The following is an 18,699-nucleotide window of genomic DNA, read 5'->3' as shown; positions in this document are numbered from 1 at the left end:
ATATGAAAGCCTGAGGAGGCCCTTCACTACCTCCGAAGGAGGTCCATCATTTGCTCTCGTAGGGGATTTCCATGTATTGCCATAAACATTGAATATTCTCAATAATACAGACCTCGTGTGGGTCTGTTTTGGCTTTTTTTCTGCCACATCTAGGGCATTTGTCGAAAAGAGATGGCATTTTAACTAGGGAAAACCCTCTTTCCTGTCATAAAAATACTTTGCTTCACAGAAAAAGACAAAAGACGTAGAGTGAAGCAAAAAACAGTGAACTTTGAAGATCTAAATTGTAGAAAAAACCTAAAAAGGTCGAGTTGAATGCTCCAAAGGGCTGTCAGAAGGAGCCGGAAAAAACAACTGAGGTGACTGCCTCTGGGTGAGCATGATGGGATATGGGAGGTCTTTCTGCGCTTAAAGGCACAGCCTACTTTTTATTCACTTATAATGGCAGCCTATGAGCTACATTGTCCAGCACTTCTTCATCTCTGTTTTCTCATAGCAAAAGGGTTTGTGGAGGTTCTTTTTCCTGTGCCATTACAAAAAATGAATGTACTGACAACCTATGTAATTATGGTGTCTTCTTTTGCCATTCCAAGATGAAGAACTCTGACCACTGTAGCCTGCCCCTAGGCTGCATTATGACTTTCTTAGGTGACTTTTCAAGGCCTTCTCGAAGAAAGGCGAACTTCAGCACTTAGGAACGTATATTGAATAAAGTGTTCTGGGGTCCCCGCAATGGGCGGGACTATTCAACGCTCATGACTGTCATGGAAATATGCAAACACAAGGAGATGATGAACGGAGTGCTGAAACTTTTCAGACACTCACCCTCAGTCACAGATCTGGGTTGAATCCATCATTGTTCTTTGGCTCACTTCACCACCCCAGTTTAGACCCAGCCGTATGCAAATCAGTCTTGACCTTGACCCTCATAGGAACAGTCCAGCCCAAACTGCCAGGCTAGGTCCTCCCTGGACCGAAAAGAAAAATCCTGGGACTGGTTTCGGGGTAACACCCCTCATCAGCCAGGCTAGCTTTAATCCAGTGGCAAAGTAAGCAAGGGACCCACGTCTGGGCTGCCAACCTAGGGCGAACAAAGCAAACACAAGGAGATGATGGACGGAGTGCTGAAACTTTTCAGACACTCACCCCAGTCACAGATCTGGGTTGAATCGATCATAGTTCTTTAGCTCACTTTGCCACCCCAGTTTGGACCCAGCCATATGCAAATAACTCTTGACCCTATGCATCATGGGAACAGTCAAGCCTGAACTGCAAGGCCAGGTCCTCCCTGGACCTGAAACAAGAATCCTGGTACCGGTTTTGGGGTAACACCCCTCATCAGCCATTCGCTATGGCAGTGCCTATTGTGATAGGGGCCAATTACAGGGAAGCTGTTAATCAGCATCTCAAAGCTCAAGGTGTCCCCGATGAGGGGGGAGCAGTTACTTTTGTAATAGCTGCACATGCAGCATATGTCTTTAAGGTGTTTTATTCATGGGTGGAGTTTGAGGCTATTGGTGCTGCTTGAGGGCAGTTTCATTCCTATACAACTGGAGACCTGCCTGCGCACTATAGGGCTTACCAACATTTGGAAATCCCTTTAACTTACCAGGAACACCAGAATTGGTTCGCTGGTCAATTGCCACACATGCACAGAAATGTCTGTTTTGGGTCACTGAGCACCGAAGGGGCTATTTCGCCAGTTTTAGCTGGCTATACTCCTGTTCCTCGCCCGACAACTTAATACAAGCTGAGGTGGGAGGGGTGATAAAATACACAGTCGCCTTATACAGGAGACTTATACAGTTTGTACTACATAAGATGCGCTCCAGACCTGTACCGCAGCAGGAACAGCCACTCCCGCACAGGTATAGACTATTAGTCCACAGACTATTTACTCTATAATGGGAAAAGCGCCCACACGGCATGATGAAATGTCTTTCTAGGTTGATCCTAAGACCAATCAATTTGAAGATGTGTATCCATACACTAACCCCCCAAGACAAACATAGAACACGGACAATGTGTCTTCCTCATGGAATGGTACCTCCTGTAGAGAAGTGTAATACCTGGGGAAGCATCTTTGCATGCATTTTCACCAGTACGCATGGTACGCCTTCATTGGCAGTTCTCCTTGATATACATAGACAGGTACAGAATTAGCATGGAGCTGCACCAGCTCTGGACTTTGGGATGAAGTTAAAGGGGAACTTTTCTTCAGTATCATCTATCATTCTAAGTAATATTAAGGGGGAGGCTTCAGTTCTGGCTGTACATCAGAGACTTGAACCAGTTCCAGTTCAAGATCGTGAGCAGGAACACTGAAAATAACTGCAGAAGTTTCAAATGTATGAAACTGTGTTGAGTTAAAATTTGCAATTCCCAATGTGTTGCAAATAGACCTCCCTCATGAACATTAATGAGGAAGGTGTCGGTTTGTGACTCATGGGGAATCGCTTAAATCATAGGGATGGTGACCTTCCAGGGTCAGCAGATCACCATGTCTTTGATTGCTTTTTTAACACAACAATCTTTTTTTAAAAAATCATTTACGGAAAATGGGACGCGTTTCAAAAAATAAAATGAAATGTTTCTTCCGCAGGACCACTGTATGCTCTTAAAAATATTTTGCTAACCATTTCAAAGGGAAAGGGGTTCCTTGGAGACCCCTTCCCTTTTTGCAAATGGGTTACCATGGGTTTCAAATGGCGGTAAATTGCAAATGTTTTGCGACCGCATTACGGTCACAAACCATTCATGCATACCATTTGAATTTGGTATTAGGAAGGGACGCCCTCAACACACCCCTTCCAAATACCAAAATACAAAACCTAAATTGCTATTCAGCAACAAGTTATGGAATTGCTCTTTGGGCTTTGTACATGCCAAAAAGCCTTTTTGCATTTGCATACTAAAAGGTTTGTACATGTGGCCCTAAATTCTCCTGATGGGGTTTACAATTTAAACATACAAATTAAGGGGATTTATCATGAATTATTAAAACAGTTTTTGGTCACAATTATCTGATGATTATGGCATCATTCTAGTGGAAGACTGGCCTTCAGTGTTTATTAGGTAAGCACCCCAAGGGGAGTGAGTCATAAGGGTAGCTTTCTCTCCCATAGTACCTGAGGATATCAGGGAAATCTACACCAGTGAATGGCAGTGAGACAATCTCTAACCCTATAAAGAAATCAAGTGGGGTTCGACAAACACTCCAGTCCACATGGCATTCTCATGCGCAAACTTGGATGGTATAAAATGGGCATTGCATTGGTTTAATAACCAACCTGGTGTTGAAAAAATGTGAAACACCCTGGATATTGTCAATGGGTTCTTTAATCAAAGCATAGCCCCTGAAAGTGAGTATCTGACTGCTTTCAGTTTCTTTGAAGTGCAGTTTTCATTCTGACGCTTGCCCATGGGCTATAAGAACAGTCCTGGCTTAGTCTCAGTACGTATCATGGAGATCTTACAACCGGACCCCAAGATATTGTCTTTATGTTGATGATATCTATCTTACTGATGATGATTTGCCTACCTGACAGTGACCTTCTTCGGAAACAAGTTATCCAGTAAGAGCATGGGTATAGCATTGGACTTCCTTCTGAAGTGCGCTAAATTGCAGCCTGTTGATGCACTGAAAAATTTGCAAACCTTGTTGGGATTTCTTATGTTTGGGTGTACTTATTTGCTTTACTATGCTGAGAGAGTGAAGCCCTTATATGACCTGATTTCTCCCACGTTTTCATCTAAACAATGGCTGAAAGTGCACACTGATCTCTTGCATGCTCTATAAACAGATGGGCTTGAGACTAAATATTTACAAACTAGGGTTAATAAAACCAACCTAGTTATCAAAGTCATACCCAGTCACTATGGTTATACCTATGTGAGCTACAATGAAGGACAGATCGTCCCTATTGCTTATAAGCCTCACTTGTATTTCTTAGTTGAAGCATGTTTTGCTTCCATGGAAAAGATCCTGACGGCTGTGCAAACAGCTACTTTAAAGGAGCGCTCTTTGGTTCAGGGAAAACATATAGTTGTTTCTCCTGTACCAGCTGTTGAAGCAGCCACCAAGACAAGATAAGCTTCCATTGGTGCATGTGAGGCACACTTTGGGCCTTCAGCGGGATAGAATTCACACCAAAAGGAACTGTGCAGCCAACCTAGGAGCAAAGGCTGCGATTTAGACAAGTTAAGGTAGCAGTCCTAACCAGATCTCAAGCGAAGATCGACAAAGATATCTCAACATCAATAAATGCAAACAAGCAAGGTGGGAAACTTCCTGCAGGCTTTGCTCCCAAATACTTCTACATCCTTAAATCAGATAACATGCCTGAAGTCACGATACCAGGAGTGGGAGAGTGAATAATACCTAATAGTCTGTCCAGATTAGATTTAATGAAAGAAGCCCATGAGAGGTTGGCATCTGCTTATGCAGGAATGAATGCAACCATAGCAAAGCTACAGAAACGCTACTAGTGGCCTAGTTTTTATAAACAGAATACTGATTATGTTAGGCAATGTGACACTTGTCAGCAGATTAAAGCCTCCAGTATGAAAAGAGCTACTCCAACTCCCCTCATGATCTCAAATATCCCCTTACTGGTGATGTATTTGGATCATATTGGTCCCCTCAATGCAGGCAACCAATATAATCTCACCTCCAATACTTACAGGGATTCAATGTCTGCTCTGGGAGTTTGTGTGCAATTCAGCAACTTATTCTAAGCTGAATCAAATGGCATTGTAGAATGTGCTAATGGTATGATTAAACAAGCTTTGACTGCTAGGGCGCTAAGTTCAGGTCTTAGTTGGTACCATATTCTGTATGGAGTTCAGAGAGCATTAAATAACTTGCCTAGATAAGAATTAGGATGTCACACTCCATATGAGGTTCTCTTCTGTGTTCCTATGTATGTCCCTGGCTTAGATCATTCTGGGAATGTGGCTGATGAAGATACATTTGACCTAAGTGTTTTGCCATATCATTTGGAGAATATCCTCTAGATAAGGTAGTATATAGTCACAGAGCAGTTTCCCTCCAATGATGCTGCCTGTATACTTGTCTCAATAACTATATACTACCTTATATAGAGCCTATTCTATGAATGATATGGTAAAACACTTAGGAATACCGAAATTCTTGACCTCCCATGCTGTCATATCTTGAAAGGAGGTCTGACCACGGGACCACCACAAAGACCAGCCCTGATGAAGTCGTAGGTAGTGGCGGCTCGTCCATAGGGGGTGCAGGGGCGTAGCCCTGCTAACAAATGGCACAGGCCTGCCTCGTCTCCAATTACGTGCTGTCATGATGTTACACTTTGCAGGAAAACTATTGTGTTTTCAAAATAAAGTGCAACATCATGCCAGCAACAAAGGGGGCTCCACTGTCTGCTTCCAACTGCACATGTGTCAGGCTTAGGCTTCTTCAGCCCACCTCGCACATTCACAGTACATAGCAGACATGAAGCACTTGCCTCGAGCAGTGCAGCATGTCTGCTAATGAGGCTTCGGTGGGGCTTGTCACTCTTCATCCCGATATCCTATCAGATGGCAGGACAGAGGAGAGGGGCTCTCCTCCAATCCTATCCTAGCATCTGATATGGCAGGAACTCGTTTGCCAGCTCAAGATGATCAAAAGCTATCATTCATGACAGCTTCCGCTTGTTCAGACTGGCGCGCAGTTTTTGGGAGGCAGAATCCAGGAGTAAGAATCAGAGAGATGTCGACTGAGAGTTCCGACTCCCGAGGTAAATAAGGTTCTGTGTGTGTGAGGCCTGCATAATTGTAGGGCGCAGGGTGGGACCTGGGGAGAGCTGAGGGATGGGAGAGAGCCAGAACAGTTATTGTGCACGGTGCAGTGCTCTCAGAGTCAGAATACCACCCCTGAGAGAAAATGAAATTGCCAACTCGGAAACAATATTTGCAGTAGGCCAAGGCAAGTGTTTCTTAAACTCGGGCTGCTCCAGGTGAATTTGAGCTCCGGGTGCCTCGTGGCATCCATGAGAGGAATCAGTAATGATTTGTTCCAATTCATTCATAGCCCGACCTCCATCCATACGCAATTAAATCCCAGGTGACTCAATGTTGTTTGTTCCATAGTCTTATCATGTCCAGTTGTCGAATGTTGGTCCTCAGTACTCTGATTGATGCTACATTTTTTATATTGAATTTTCGCTTTTACAACCATAATGGACAGTTGTCCAACTACATAACAGCACGTGTCAGCACGCTGGAATTGCAGTTTGTTGTGTACTCAATGACACATCATGTAGAATAAGCAGCCCCATCACCCAGCAACCCGCAGTCTGGGCATTGTAGAGTGCCCCAATATCCTAACAGGCTAGCTGTCATGCTGTACAGGGTGCTCTCTCATTTCACCTACATAGACCGGCATGCCAGTTTTTTTACTTGATTTTCCAATCGTGTCCAAGCTAGCCATGTAGACATGGAGAAGCCCCCTTAAGTCTGTCGACCTAAAAGTAGGCGGCAACGTGTCGGCATAGAGATCCGCAAGTTCGCTGCACATTATCATGTCCTTTGGCTAGCTTTTAAATTTGGGTGCCCCCCTGCCTTTCCACTTCCCGGCCACCCGCCTCCGACTTAGCAGGGTCGCCATTGCCAACAGTTTCTGGCATTGTTTAGGGGTATCAAGGCTACACCCAGCAGGGCCATCATGGGAGACATAGGAATTATTTTATCTGTCATTAACTCTAACGCGTGAATTACCTGGGACCCCGAGATGTTGCAGCTGTTGGGCAGGGCAGGGCAGAAATCTATTTGACCCAGGGGCAGCACATCCGCTGCATTTAGACTCTGCCAATATGCAGCACTTCAACATGCTTACGGGAATATAGTACGTCCTCTGCTGGTATTAATAGTAAGTAAGTCTCTAGTCTATTTCCCATTCAAGGAACTTTCTTTAGCATGCACATAGCAAAAGGATCATTATTTGTCAGTGTTTTCATTACTTATGTCTATGGACCACAGTATGCAGGCTTAACCCTCTGGTTCTGAAGTTGCACAGCCCAGTATGTTATAATATAAATAAGAGTTATAAGAGGTTTAGGGGTTGGTTTCTCTAACAAGTAAAATAGCAGACCCCAGTGTGACGGGCTTCTGGAAATGTTGGGATTAATCGCTTCATTACATGTATGAGATTATATGATACCCTAGAATGTCCAGTGTAGGGGAATGTGTTTGGGCTATAAATTCCTTTAATGGAATAGATTTTTTGTCCCCCATGTGTCAGAGTTGTTATCACTGTAGCAGTGGAAGCAGGGCAGGGCAGGGTTGTATTCGGTATGGGCATAGAGGTCATGTGTAATTTCATATTTGGCTGCTAACTTAAGGTGGTCCTCGCTGAGCTCCGCCAAACGTGTCAATGGCCAGCTCGCACATGTCCCCATGTGTATTTCTCAGTCTGGGCGAGGCAATCTGCTATGGAGTTTAGACTGGATGGGGGCCGGCTCAGTCAGGCTGCTTTCCAGATCCACGTGTAGACGGTGCAACCTCCTGGATGACAAATGTACTTTTAACAAATTAGAATGTTGGGGGGATGTGTGTGCATGCGTGTGTGCGTGCATGCCCGTGTGCGTGCGTGTGTGTGTGTGTGTGTGAGAGACCTGAGGTGAAATTATTTTTATTTTCTATTTCTTCTTTTAAATATCTCTTAAAAGTAATCACATGTATGTCATGTGCAATTATTTTCCTTACTATGGGTAAACTATACAAAACAATACTTCCGGAAGCTTCCCACCCTTACTCATCTCAAAAGTGAAAGTCACTTGAATGCCTATTAACAGCACAGTGGCCACCGATAACAATCTTGCTGTTACACTCCCACTTTTTAGGTAAAACTAATTCCATCTCATTTTCTTACCTCAAACCACGTGTTAATTCAGGTGAACCGTGATATACAACATTTTTTCAGCAATGCTATATGGAAAACTCTGCCTTTCAATAAAGCTGCCATCTTCATTGCCACCGAGTGCTGCTACGCACCTATCTTGTAATTGTGGTCCACATGTTTGTTAAATATGGACTGACAGAAGGCCCTCTCATTATGAAAACAGGCATCGGCAGCACAGCTTTAGTAATGCCATTCAAATTAAAAGAAAAATGCAGCTATCTGTAGAGCTCTAGAGCCACATTGTAGGGGTTTGAGCTCCTTTCTCAGGGTAGTGGGCTTTGAATGTGAAGTTAGTGCACACCTGCGTTACTGTGCTTTGAAAAGGACTGAAGGGCTTCCCAGCGCTACAGAGTTTTGCATGAGACAGAAGGGCATTTCTCATTAGTGCTTTTGTACTTTCAGTGGGGCAGTTAGGCACTCCAGTGCTACTTTTCTCTGAATGGGACAATAGGGCAATTCTCACCAGTGCAGTTGTACTTTTGGTGGGACAGTACGGCTCCCCAGAGCTACTGCGTTTTGAAGGCGATAGTAGGACACTCCAGGGTTGCTGTATTTGAACTGAATAGTAGGGGACTCCAGTGCAACTGTGCTTCGAATAGGGCAGAAGGGCAATCCAGGGTTATAATGATTTGAGTAGAACAGTTGAGTTTTCCAGCGCTACTATGATTTGAATCGGAAAGTAAGGCACTTCTCTTCAGTGCAACTGTACTTTTAGTGGGACAGTAGGGCTCTCCATGGCTAATGTGCTTTGAATGGGATTCTAGGGCATTCCAGTGCTTCTGTGTGTTGAATGGGACAGTATCACACTCAAGCGTCACTGTGCTTTGAATGAGGCAGTATGGCACTCCAGCACTATTGTACTTTGAATGGGACAGTAGGGCCCTTTTTTAGCAGTTTTATATAGCTACCTATGTTGTTATATGACATCTCTTTATTAATGTAATAATTGCACTTTCACAATTGGTTTATTAACCTTCCTGCTTTCTCAAATTTGCTTGAAAATGCACCAATTGTCCACTCTTTTTTCTCGGGGGGGGACCTCCCCGAACCCCGATTAGGTTGTTCGGGGTCGCGCGCTACGCTCGCTCGCCACAGTGCAGTCTGCCAATAATTTTACGCCCCGCCACTTTCAAATGTCATCAGCCACCACTGTTCGCAGGGATATTTCCCGGATACGACGAAACACGTGTTGGCTAAGGCTAAAAGAAGATCATCTGAAGAGGGTGAAATAAAACACAACACCTGAAGACAAGATGACAGATCATTTGCCTATTTATTAATTAATAATTCTGATAATATATGCACAAATCTGTAACTGATTTGAATGGCGTATGCTTCAAACCTCTAATTATAGTTTTTAAAATTATTTACAATGGAATACACGCGCTTTCTAAAAAAGTGAACTCATTAAACCACATTTTGTCCTCAGCCATAAACCTTATAAAAGGAGTCCTAGGTTTGTTACAACATGGGCAGGCTCAATTTGGAGTAATTATATAATTAAATTGGGCACTACAAACACTTAGATCAGGTTTCATGCCTTGGCAACTTCTTAGTGAAACAACCATGTTTGAACCATATAATTTGACACCCACTCAAACAATGGCCATGAAGGAATCTACATATACACAAATAAGTGGAAAACAAGTTAAAGGTGCACCATTTATGGTTAGTGACACTCCATCTATTACCTGGTTCATATCCTGTATCATCTCCTTGCCCATTACAATGTTTCATTTCCACGATTACCAAAAATAGAAATCAAATTCGCTGGTATGAATCTATGCACAATTCACAATTGTTTCATTCGTGGAAATTTCCTTTTTCCCACATCTGATTGAATGAAAATGAAGATTATGACCCTGTGTTTGTTAGTACAGAAAATTGCAGAAATCCCCTTTGACACTCCCTTTTGTGTGACATCAAATCATTACATGGAATGTGTAGCACTTTGATGTCCGGGTTAAGTTGTGTTTTATCTCTTTCCCCCATTGCATCCATCCCATGCATCATGAAATCCTGAATAATGGTTCTCAATCATTTCTAACAAATATTACTTGGTGTGGGTTGGAACTCAGCCAGCCATACCTGGTGACAGTTTCAGAAACAATACAGTGCTGCAAAAGGACCTTGTACAGGCCACCTCGAAATGAAATTAGAAAATCCCTTGGCTTAGCTTAAACATTAAATTTATGCATTTTGATGATCTATGCAAGCTATTGTCTGTTCTATTGGAAAAAGAAGACCCGTTGACTTTAGCGGTTGAAAATATAAACTGCAGCCAGCCACAACTGCTTCAGAGATTCCGAGGCTGTCACACACACATAATATCTGACACACTTTGCTGATATCGTACAAAGAGTATTTCATTTATCTTTGATGACTGGAGTTGTGCCTCTTTTTAAGAACATTAGATCTGGTCTGGTGACTGGATTTGAATCAGTATTTGGACTGATTCCATCATTGTTTCACTCTGTAATCTCCATCCTTTTTGGAGGGTTTCCAATCATCATACTGCCAATCAGCTGTGGTATCATCATCTTTCTCCTTTTCTGACAAGGAAATCAACAACATGGAAGTGCACATATCCAGCTGAACGAGGATGAGAGAGACTCTAGCACGCTATGTGGGACATGATTGGTTATTTGAACTCAGCGAGCACTGGATGCTCACATTTCACAAAATGGATGCTACACAAGTAAACCTGTGTTCTGGTGTATAACTTTCTGACTGAATTCATCTTGGACTTACAGCGAGGACAGCCCCCAGTGGCTTGTCTTATTATGGAAGCAATCATTCAACCTCTAAATGAGCGCCAGAGACAATGTCGAGCATGACTTCTATAGATTATACACGATGTTAACTATGACAGAACCATGTCACCGGTGGCACATTTTGATGCAGCTCTTGATGAGTGACTTGACTTGTTATCATTTGAGCCCCCTGAAAAGGAGCCACAATTACTACTGAGTGCCTCAGAGTGAACTATGCAGATTACTAACAATGAACACGCTTTGTATGGTTTACTTAAGGGTCACATGTATGCTGTGTGTGCTCCCGACGATGCCAATCGGTCCTCTGATGAGGAATGAACTCAACATGTGAGTTGACCAACAACATGTATTTATCACATACACCGCAAAGGCGTGTATAAACTATGAACTGAAGAAACTTTTTCTTTTTAATAGATTCTTTTTAATTATTTTTTTTATATACCACATATTTTTCAATCTGGCTCATTTCATATAATTACGGGCATGTTTAATTGCCAACACGCATAAAACACTTTAATTAGATTACGATATATATGTAATCATCAATTACCTGAAACAATGCAAAGCTTAAAAGTATTCATGCTTCGCTATATGTACTATACATTTCATTTTTGCCAATTACATATATGATGTATTGATTGTTTTGGTTTTATGCTACTAATATATTATATTTATATGTATACCTTATTCTAGATATTTTAGATCCTAGTAACTCGAGAGCATGGATTTCCTTACATATTAGCTACATCCCTACTGTTTATCTACATCTCTGTGATGTCACATTCAGACGTACAAGCCGGGAATGACGTAAAGCCCCTAAGGTCCGACTCCATTTCATGTAGGCCCTGACTCCATCTTAGATGATGAAGGGCTCCATCTTTTCAATATTAGAAAATGGAAGTTGCCATATTTCCTGATTTATGCTTAATCTTTGTTATGTCTGCCATTTGACGCAGATGTTATTTGACCTTATCTTTCTAATAACTGTAAAAGTGTCTCCTTTATACCACGTCGATGCCAAATATGAGCGAATGCAATAATACAGCCAAAATAGTGTGTTCTGAATTGACATCCTTTTACCTTGTATGTTCATAAGAAAGTGTCTGGAACGCGCACCTTTATGACCATAAGATATGTCAGACATTACTAAACTTATGCCAGAAATTCCAACTTCTGATTTAAAATATAAGAATTGCCACTTGACCACTTGTCAGGAGAGGTCCTTCTCCTATATTATCGCATGAGATTCTGCCAGAGAGGTGTGTTTGCCCGTCATAGGGAACACTGTCTTCATAACTCTGCTGATACAGACAGCCCCGCATATGGTATGTATTGCGCCTCTTCTTCCTAAGAAACTCTAGACTGCTAGTTGCTCTGCCTTCCAAGCTCTCTCAGTGTAGCGCATAGAGGTAGGTATTAAGGTTTTAGGTTCTAGATGACATTCTAAATATTTTAGAAATGTAGCAGTCACATGTCATCCATAATGGTGGGCAGTATATTTTAAGAGGGTTTGTTCTGGAGAAACACCAACTCACGATTTCACTTGAAAGACTGTGGGAAAAACATAATGTTCTAACCTGTACCTTGCAGTTTGCATGCAACTCTTTGCTGAGAGCACAGACCCTGTTGTGTTATATTAGGATTATAACTTATGATCTGCAAGTAACCAAAGGATCTATCTGCCAAAAGCAGTGACCCACTGAGCTATCTACTTAAAATATATTTTGTGTTCTGCGTGGTACATGTTCTTTGCAGCAGGCATATTAAAGCTCTCACTAGACAAAACTCTGATCTTTCTCCAGCAGCAACATTTATCACCATAGTTATCATGAAAATGTTGCACATACAAGCAACTCTGCAACAGGTGCTTTGAAACTCAAAAGATATTTCAAAACAGCACCCCCTGAGCTCGGCGCCCAGTGCAGTGGCACAGGTTGCATCGCCTTAAAGCCATCCCTGCCAGAGCCCTCTATGTAAGCCTTCAACTTTGTACAGAATGGGTTGGCTGAGGGGCCTGGCGTTTAACCAGTTCCTGCTGCTGACCAATCTTGGGGATCAAACTCCCAATGCATGGCTATTATCCCTACAAATTGTGGGTTGACTGCAGGAGGTGCCACGGAAAGGTCCTGTACCCAGTCCACCATGGAGATCTGAACCCCCACTGTACATACTTTTTGGTCATGAACAGTGGAGGTCAATCCTAAGGCCTGGCCTTATTCCATGACATGCAGCCAAATCACATAGTAGACCAACCCAAATAGGGCCTGGCCTTTGGCATTGTGGTTTTGCCACAGGGCCTATGGCTGACAGACCACATCGACCAATCCAGGCCATGAACAACATGGGCTGGCAACAGGATCTGGCCTTGAGACATGCCTTGAGGCCAGCACAACATTGGATCCAAGCCCTGCATGGTCTGTGGCCCAACTACCTTGTAGGTCCTACTCCAGCTGCACACAGCTTTCAGCATTCCATATTGGAAATGGCCATAGGACCGTGATTCGACCAAGCAGGGAGGGTGGCCCACTGTGAAAGCTTAGCCACCACAACAAAGGCCACCATCATAATGATGAATACATTTACGCCTGCGCTAATTCCACTACAATACATATTTTATATGTTATCATAAGTAAATGTGTGATATTGGTAAAACTTTAGAAATTACGCTATAATTAAATATTGAACTGCTGCAATTAACTAACGCAAGGTAGACAATCTGAACTAGCATTGGCCCAGTAATGGAGTGACTTCTTCACTCCATTACTGTACAATCATCACAAAACATTTCGCAGTTGCATGTGTAACTTATTTTTCAGTGACAAGGCATACACTTAACATTGTTAGTGTAATTTACATGTGCAAAATGTGGAATTTACAATTGTAAATCCCAAGTCCCCATTCACAGAATCTGTGGAGTTTTCTGGCCGCAGATTCCACTTAGTTCTGTGGAAAATTCACCAGAATAGATCATTTTGTCCGCTGTTTATCTTCGGTACAATGGTGATAAATGGGTATTCCCTGGGAAGTGGTCATTAGTAATGTCGGTAAAACCTATAAAATCATAACTTTTTGGTGTTCACAAACATTCCCATTCACATCACTCACCTTATTTGCACACCTACCCTTTATTCAAAATGGGTTAATAGATGACCTAAGCAGCCCGTATGTTTCAGGGTTGTGGCTGATGACATTTCACTACATGGAAAACTATTTTTGTTGTCGAGAAAAAAGATCCCGAAATGCGAAAATGCCCGTTTTTGCCACACTTCTGCAGGTTGTTCACATTTTGATAAACTGTGAGAGTAAGTGTAGGAGAGGTTGGAGACTTGCTTAGATTTCCAGAGGAATTCTCTGGGATATTTTTCGAATAATCGCAAAGGAGAACATCTGTACAAATATTAGCTGTCTACGATGAGTTGGTGTCCACATTTATTGAAGAATCCGGTCGGGTGGAATAGGATGTATGTGTAGTGTTTGCTTTGGGTGAGGCAGCGCGCCAGGCTCAAGGAGCGCAACACACGGTTTGCCCTACACATGCCCTTAAATTACATCGAAGCTTCATAGCCTGCCCATAAGGAGCAGTTTATCCCTCTAGGACTCTAGTTTTACATGCAATATAAGACTGGCCCAGAAACCAAATAATAAAAGTTATTATTATTATGTATTTATTACACAAAGCAGCTTCATCATTATATTATATTATATCATTATATTCAGCGCCAAGACGCCACGGCATAAGTGCGCTTTACAAATGTTTCAGTCAGTCAGTCAGTTAGTCAGTCATCACAGTTTTGTTTTTGGTGTTTTCAGCTTGGCGAGGATATGACGCACGCAAAAAATACAAGAAAACCCAAAGCAAGCGAACTGCAGCGGCCGTGCACATCCAGTCGGGTAAGGCAAAAACCGTCCTTTGTCCGAGAGACAGCTGATGATTTCATGAATGGTTTGAACACGCGCTCATTCTATGACGATTGATAATCCATGGGCATATACTTTTTTGCGTTTAGAGTGAGTGTGCTCTCACAGGTTCAAGGTGATGGCTATCATTTGCGACTGGGAAACATCCTTTACAACGCATGCGATACATCGCATGCCATTTCAACGCCATTGATTACAACGACGCGTTGTTACATCGCATGCCATTACAACGCAAGTCGTTACAATGACTTGCTGCAGGGGGCAGAAGGTGTTGGATTTTACCTTCCCTACTGTTGCACACACTGGAGTTGGAATAGCAAATTATACTATTCCAAACTCCTGTCGCCCCCCTTACAGCAAGTTGTTGTAACGACTTGCGTTGTAATGGCATGTGATGTAACAATGCGTTGTTGTAAAGACTTGATTTGTAATGGCATGCGTAGAAAACGCATGCGTTGTAACGAGTGCCAGTCTTTGCCAATATTACAAGCAGTGAATTTATTTATATTCACATTCACATTTTGGGCCACAGCGCTAAGTGAAGCTAATAGCATTGCGCTGACAAGCACACACCTTAAGAACTTTGGCTGCTTTCAAATTTGTCAGATTTGTGTGATCTGTGTCATACTGGACATTTCTGTTCATCCGCAGACTGCCATCACACATCTTCCCTCTCACACCTTTTTACTTCATATACAATTCCTGCATAGACACAGTTAAAACATAACACAATAGAAGAAATACTCTGGTTCCAACACATGGCATCAAAACTAGGGTGACTTTCTTACACTTTGTCGTTATTGACCCCTGGAATTTCCTTTTACAACCTAAGGCATTCTGACACACCTGAAAGCAATGCTTTGTAGGTTAATGGTCCAGGACTGGAAACAGTGTCCATGATCACATGGAGAGAAGTGGTCACACTAATCAAAACACTACCCATATAGGTCATGTAGGGTCTCCAACCCCAGGGGCTAATACTTTACTACATAATGCTCTTTAGGCGAAGCAGGATTCCCACTACATGTGACCAGACTGTTGTGACCATGTTAAAAGCCTATAGTGGGGGTCTACATAGATAGCATTGTTGTCTGCAGCCAAAAATAGAATCCTCAGTGGAATGTTGCAACAGGGGCAGAATAGTTTCATTGGCAACCTCTGTAAATGCATCGTCACCAGGAAACATGTTTTATACCAAGGTTGCATAGCAGGAGTGAAGGCAGTCTTGACCCAATATGATCCATCCAGACAGCAACATCCTGTCTTTCCACACGAAGACCTGCCATTAGTGGGAAATTATTGCCGGTCTTCTCGACATGTCTTCAGGATCAACCTATCTACCAAAGATTCATTCAAAGAAAGAAAGAATCCAGTCAGGTAGGATGGAATGACGCAACAGAAGCAGCCTCTTAGGGTCTAACAGAGGCTTTGCCCAATTAACTGGTTCCTGTGATTCCCAACTACTCTAGGACTTTCATATACCATACAGATGCCCTGGGGCAATATTTAAAGGCACATACCATTTATTTGCATCCATTTCATTGTCATGCCATGTGCTTTTAGTGTTCCTCTCCTCTTGGACTACAATTACATTGGAGGCCATCTCATTATGTGTCATTTCATTGAAAGTCACACGATGAAAAATATGTAAGGAATAATATATCGATAATATTTTTAGGATAGGATTAGTAGTTATCAAGTAAGTGGATAAAGAGTAAGAGGTAAGACGGTAAACCTAAAATGCTGTGTGTAGGTGAGCAAGGGGTCAAAGGTGAGGCTAAGTGTAAGTGATTAAGGGTAAAGGATTAAGTTGGTAAGGGCAGGGTTTAAGGGTAAAAGTGGTATTTAAACTAAGAGGGTTAAGGGTTAAATGTAAGGGGTTAAGGGCTAAGGGTAAGGTGCAAAGTGGCAAAGGTAAGGGTTTAGGATATGGGCTAAAGGACAAGGGCAGGGGACAATGTTCCCTCTAATTTGTTTCCTCTCTGTGCGGCAGTGTAAGACCTCTGTGCACTACAGCCAAGTCTATGCGCACCAAGGAACTGATCATGCATGCAAGTGCAGTGCTCAGATAAATAAATCTGTGGCAATCACCACTCCAAACGTTTGTTTACAACAACAGTGAAACCAGCTGCATTTTACACATACATCTACATCTAATAGGGATTTGCGACACTTTTGCAATGTAGCTACACACCGTCGTGACCTAAATTGTTTACTCTAGTGGCACTTACACTCTAGGATTAGTAAAAAAAACAAGACTCAGAGGCATGTATGAGTATTAGATTTTACTGAAGTTCAAGTATCATGGTGACAGTGACCTAAAAGGGTTAGAGCTGGGTAATGCAGCCTTTGTGGCCCCAGAATAGGGGGCTTTGGGTGGTAGTATTAGCTTCAGTAGCTTGCAATGAGAAAACATCCCCAAAGTGAGCCTAATGAAAAACAATTCATAAGGTACTAATGAATCTTCTTACCTGGAAGAGCATGAGCCTCTTCTCAGTGAAGTTCAGGATCATCTGGGTGATCATGTCCAGGTAGGAGTAGGGGCTCTTGGCATGTCATTGTTTGGTTCTCTACCACTTTACTTTCTCCTTCTGGCCGTGCTTCTTCCAAGTCTAGTCCTTCTCTCCCCAGGCTGTCTGCCTTCATGGAATCCAGGACCGCCACAGGTGCTAGGTCTGTGGTTCCTGAACTCCACACTATCCACTTTCTTAAAAATCAATCCAATAACACCATCATTGTTCCCTCACTCCTAGACAGACCTGCTAAACCACTCTCTTCATTGACGTTGCTGTCTGCTGAGCAACCATGAAGCTGGGACCGTAGGTGAAATCATTTGTCTCATCAAACTGAGTCCCAACTAGGGCACATCATATTTTTTGATTGTTGAACAATTTTGACAACTGCTTGACCAAGTCGGGTTTAAAGGGTACTGGGCTCACACTGTGATATTACTGAAAGCTTCTGCTGTTAATCCTTGAACGTAAAAATTGGGTGTCTGCACATGGTGTCTCTATTTGCGACTTGATTGTGGGGTGAAATCCTACACGAAAACGAGTAGGGTAAAAAAAGGCTATGCAGTATGTAGCTAGCCATGAGAAGTGTGTCATTTTATACCTGACATTACAGAGGATTGATTTATTGTGTTCCATTACTCACCAGCTCCAGATTCCAAAAAGTGTCTTTATTACATGCTGGAAGTTTTCATGTTAGCAGATCAGTTTATTTGAAAAGTATTTATTAAAAGTGGGAGTTTATAAACATGAACTGAGAAACATTCCTGCCCCAGCTCTGATGACAATGCCATAAGTGAACAAAGAGGCAAGTCAGTTGTCATCCATGCAGTATAGGTAGCCTAGCTTTTTTTTAATATGGAGCAACCTTTATATTCTGTTAAATAAATATGTTTTTTTATGGATTGCACATTCTGAATTCAAGTATTAGAGCTGGTCTCACATGTGCTAACAAACAAAAAGGATGCTCAGTGAAATAATGTATTTGCCTAGGATCACATAAGTTGCTCAAGCAGGAATTGATACCATATTTTCCAGTTTCATGCTTAGCAATCCAGCTACTAGACAGGTATTGCTTTCTGCCATCAAAGGATAATGCTTTGTGCATAAATGGTTTGTGCTTAATTCCTAAAGGATGTGATTAGATGTTGGTGACAGGCAGAATACACAGTTTATTTTGCATGGTTTTACATAACACGGACATTGGGAAAGTAGTAAAGGAGAACATGGCGGCCATGAGCTGAACGGTCGTTTGCTGATGCCGGTAGCTCTCCAGCTCTGGCGTTAAAAGAATCATGCTAAAATCATCTATGGAGCTGTGGTGAACTTTCTTGAGAGCTTACTAAACTCTTTTTTAGCCTTTTACCTGCGTAAGTCTTCTGGGGATGTGTGTCAGAATATCGCCGGACCTCCCACGTTGTCTCTGGCTGTCCTGGAACTTAGGAGAGGCTGGAGCTCCGCGGCTCGAGGGTTGCTCCGAGGGGGTCTCACTCGAGGCATTTCCGGGAGAATCGCAGGCAGAGCCAGCATAGTGAAGGCGACGGTTGCCGCTGCATTCACGCTGGAGACGGAG

General features: G+C 42.6%; 1 protein-coding gene across 4 annotated transcripts in view; it reads left to right on the top strand.

The window, feature by feature from the left end:
• The window catches only part of MYO3B (myosin IIIB), a 2,253,613-nt gene that overhangs the window by 1,776,815 nt on the left and 458,099 nt on the right, over positions 1 to 18,699 (top strand). For all 4 annotated transcript variants that reach the window (XM_085645333.1, XM_085645331.1, XM_085645332.1 and 1 more), the window contains one exon: positions 14,509 to 14,589. In XM_085645333.1, coding sequence (XP_085501459.1) covers positions 14,509 to 14,589 — 81 coding nt within the window. The remainder of the gene's footprint in view (positions 1 to 14,508; positions 14,590 to 18,699) is intronic.

Source organism: Triturus cristatus, chromosome 3_1, assembly GCF_964204655.1.
Source record: "Triturus cristatus chromosome 3_1, aTriCri1.1, whole genome shotgun sequence".
NCBI classification, from domain to species: Eukaryota; Metazoa; Chordata; class Amphibia; order Caudata; family Salamandridae; genus Triturus; species Triturus cristatus.
Note: the sequence above shows the minus strand (reverse complement) of the source record. Positions and strands in the feature narration are given on the sequence as shown.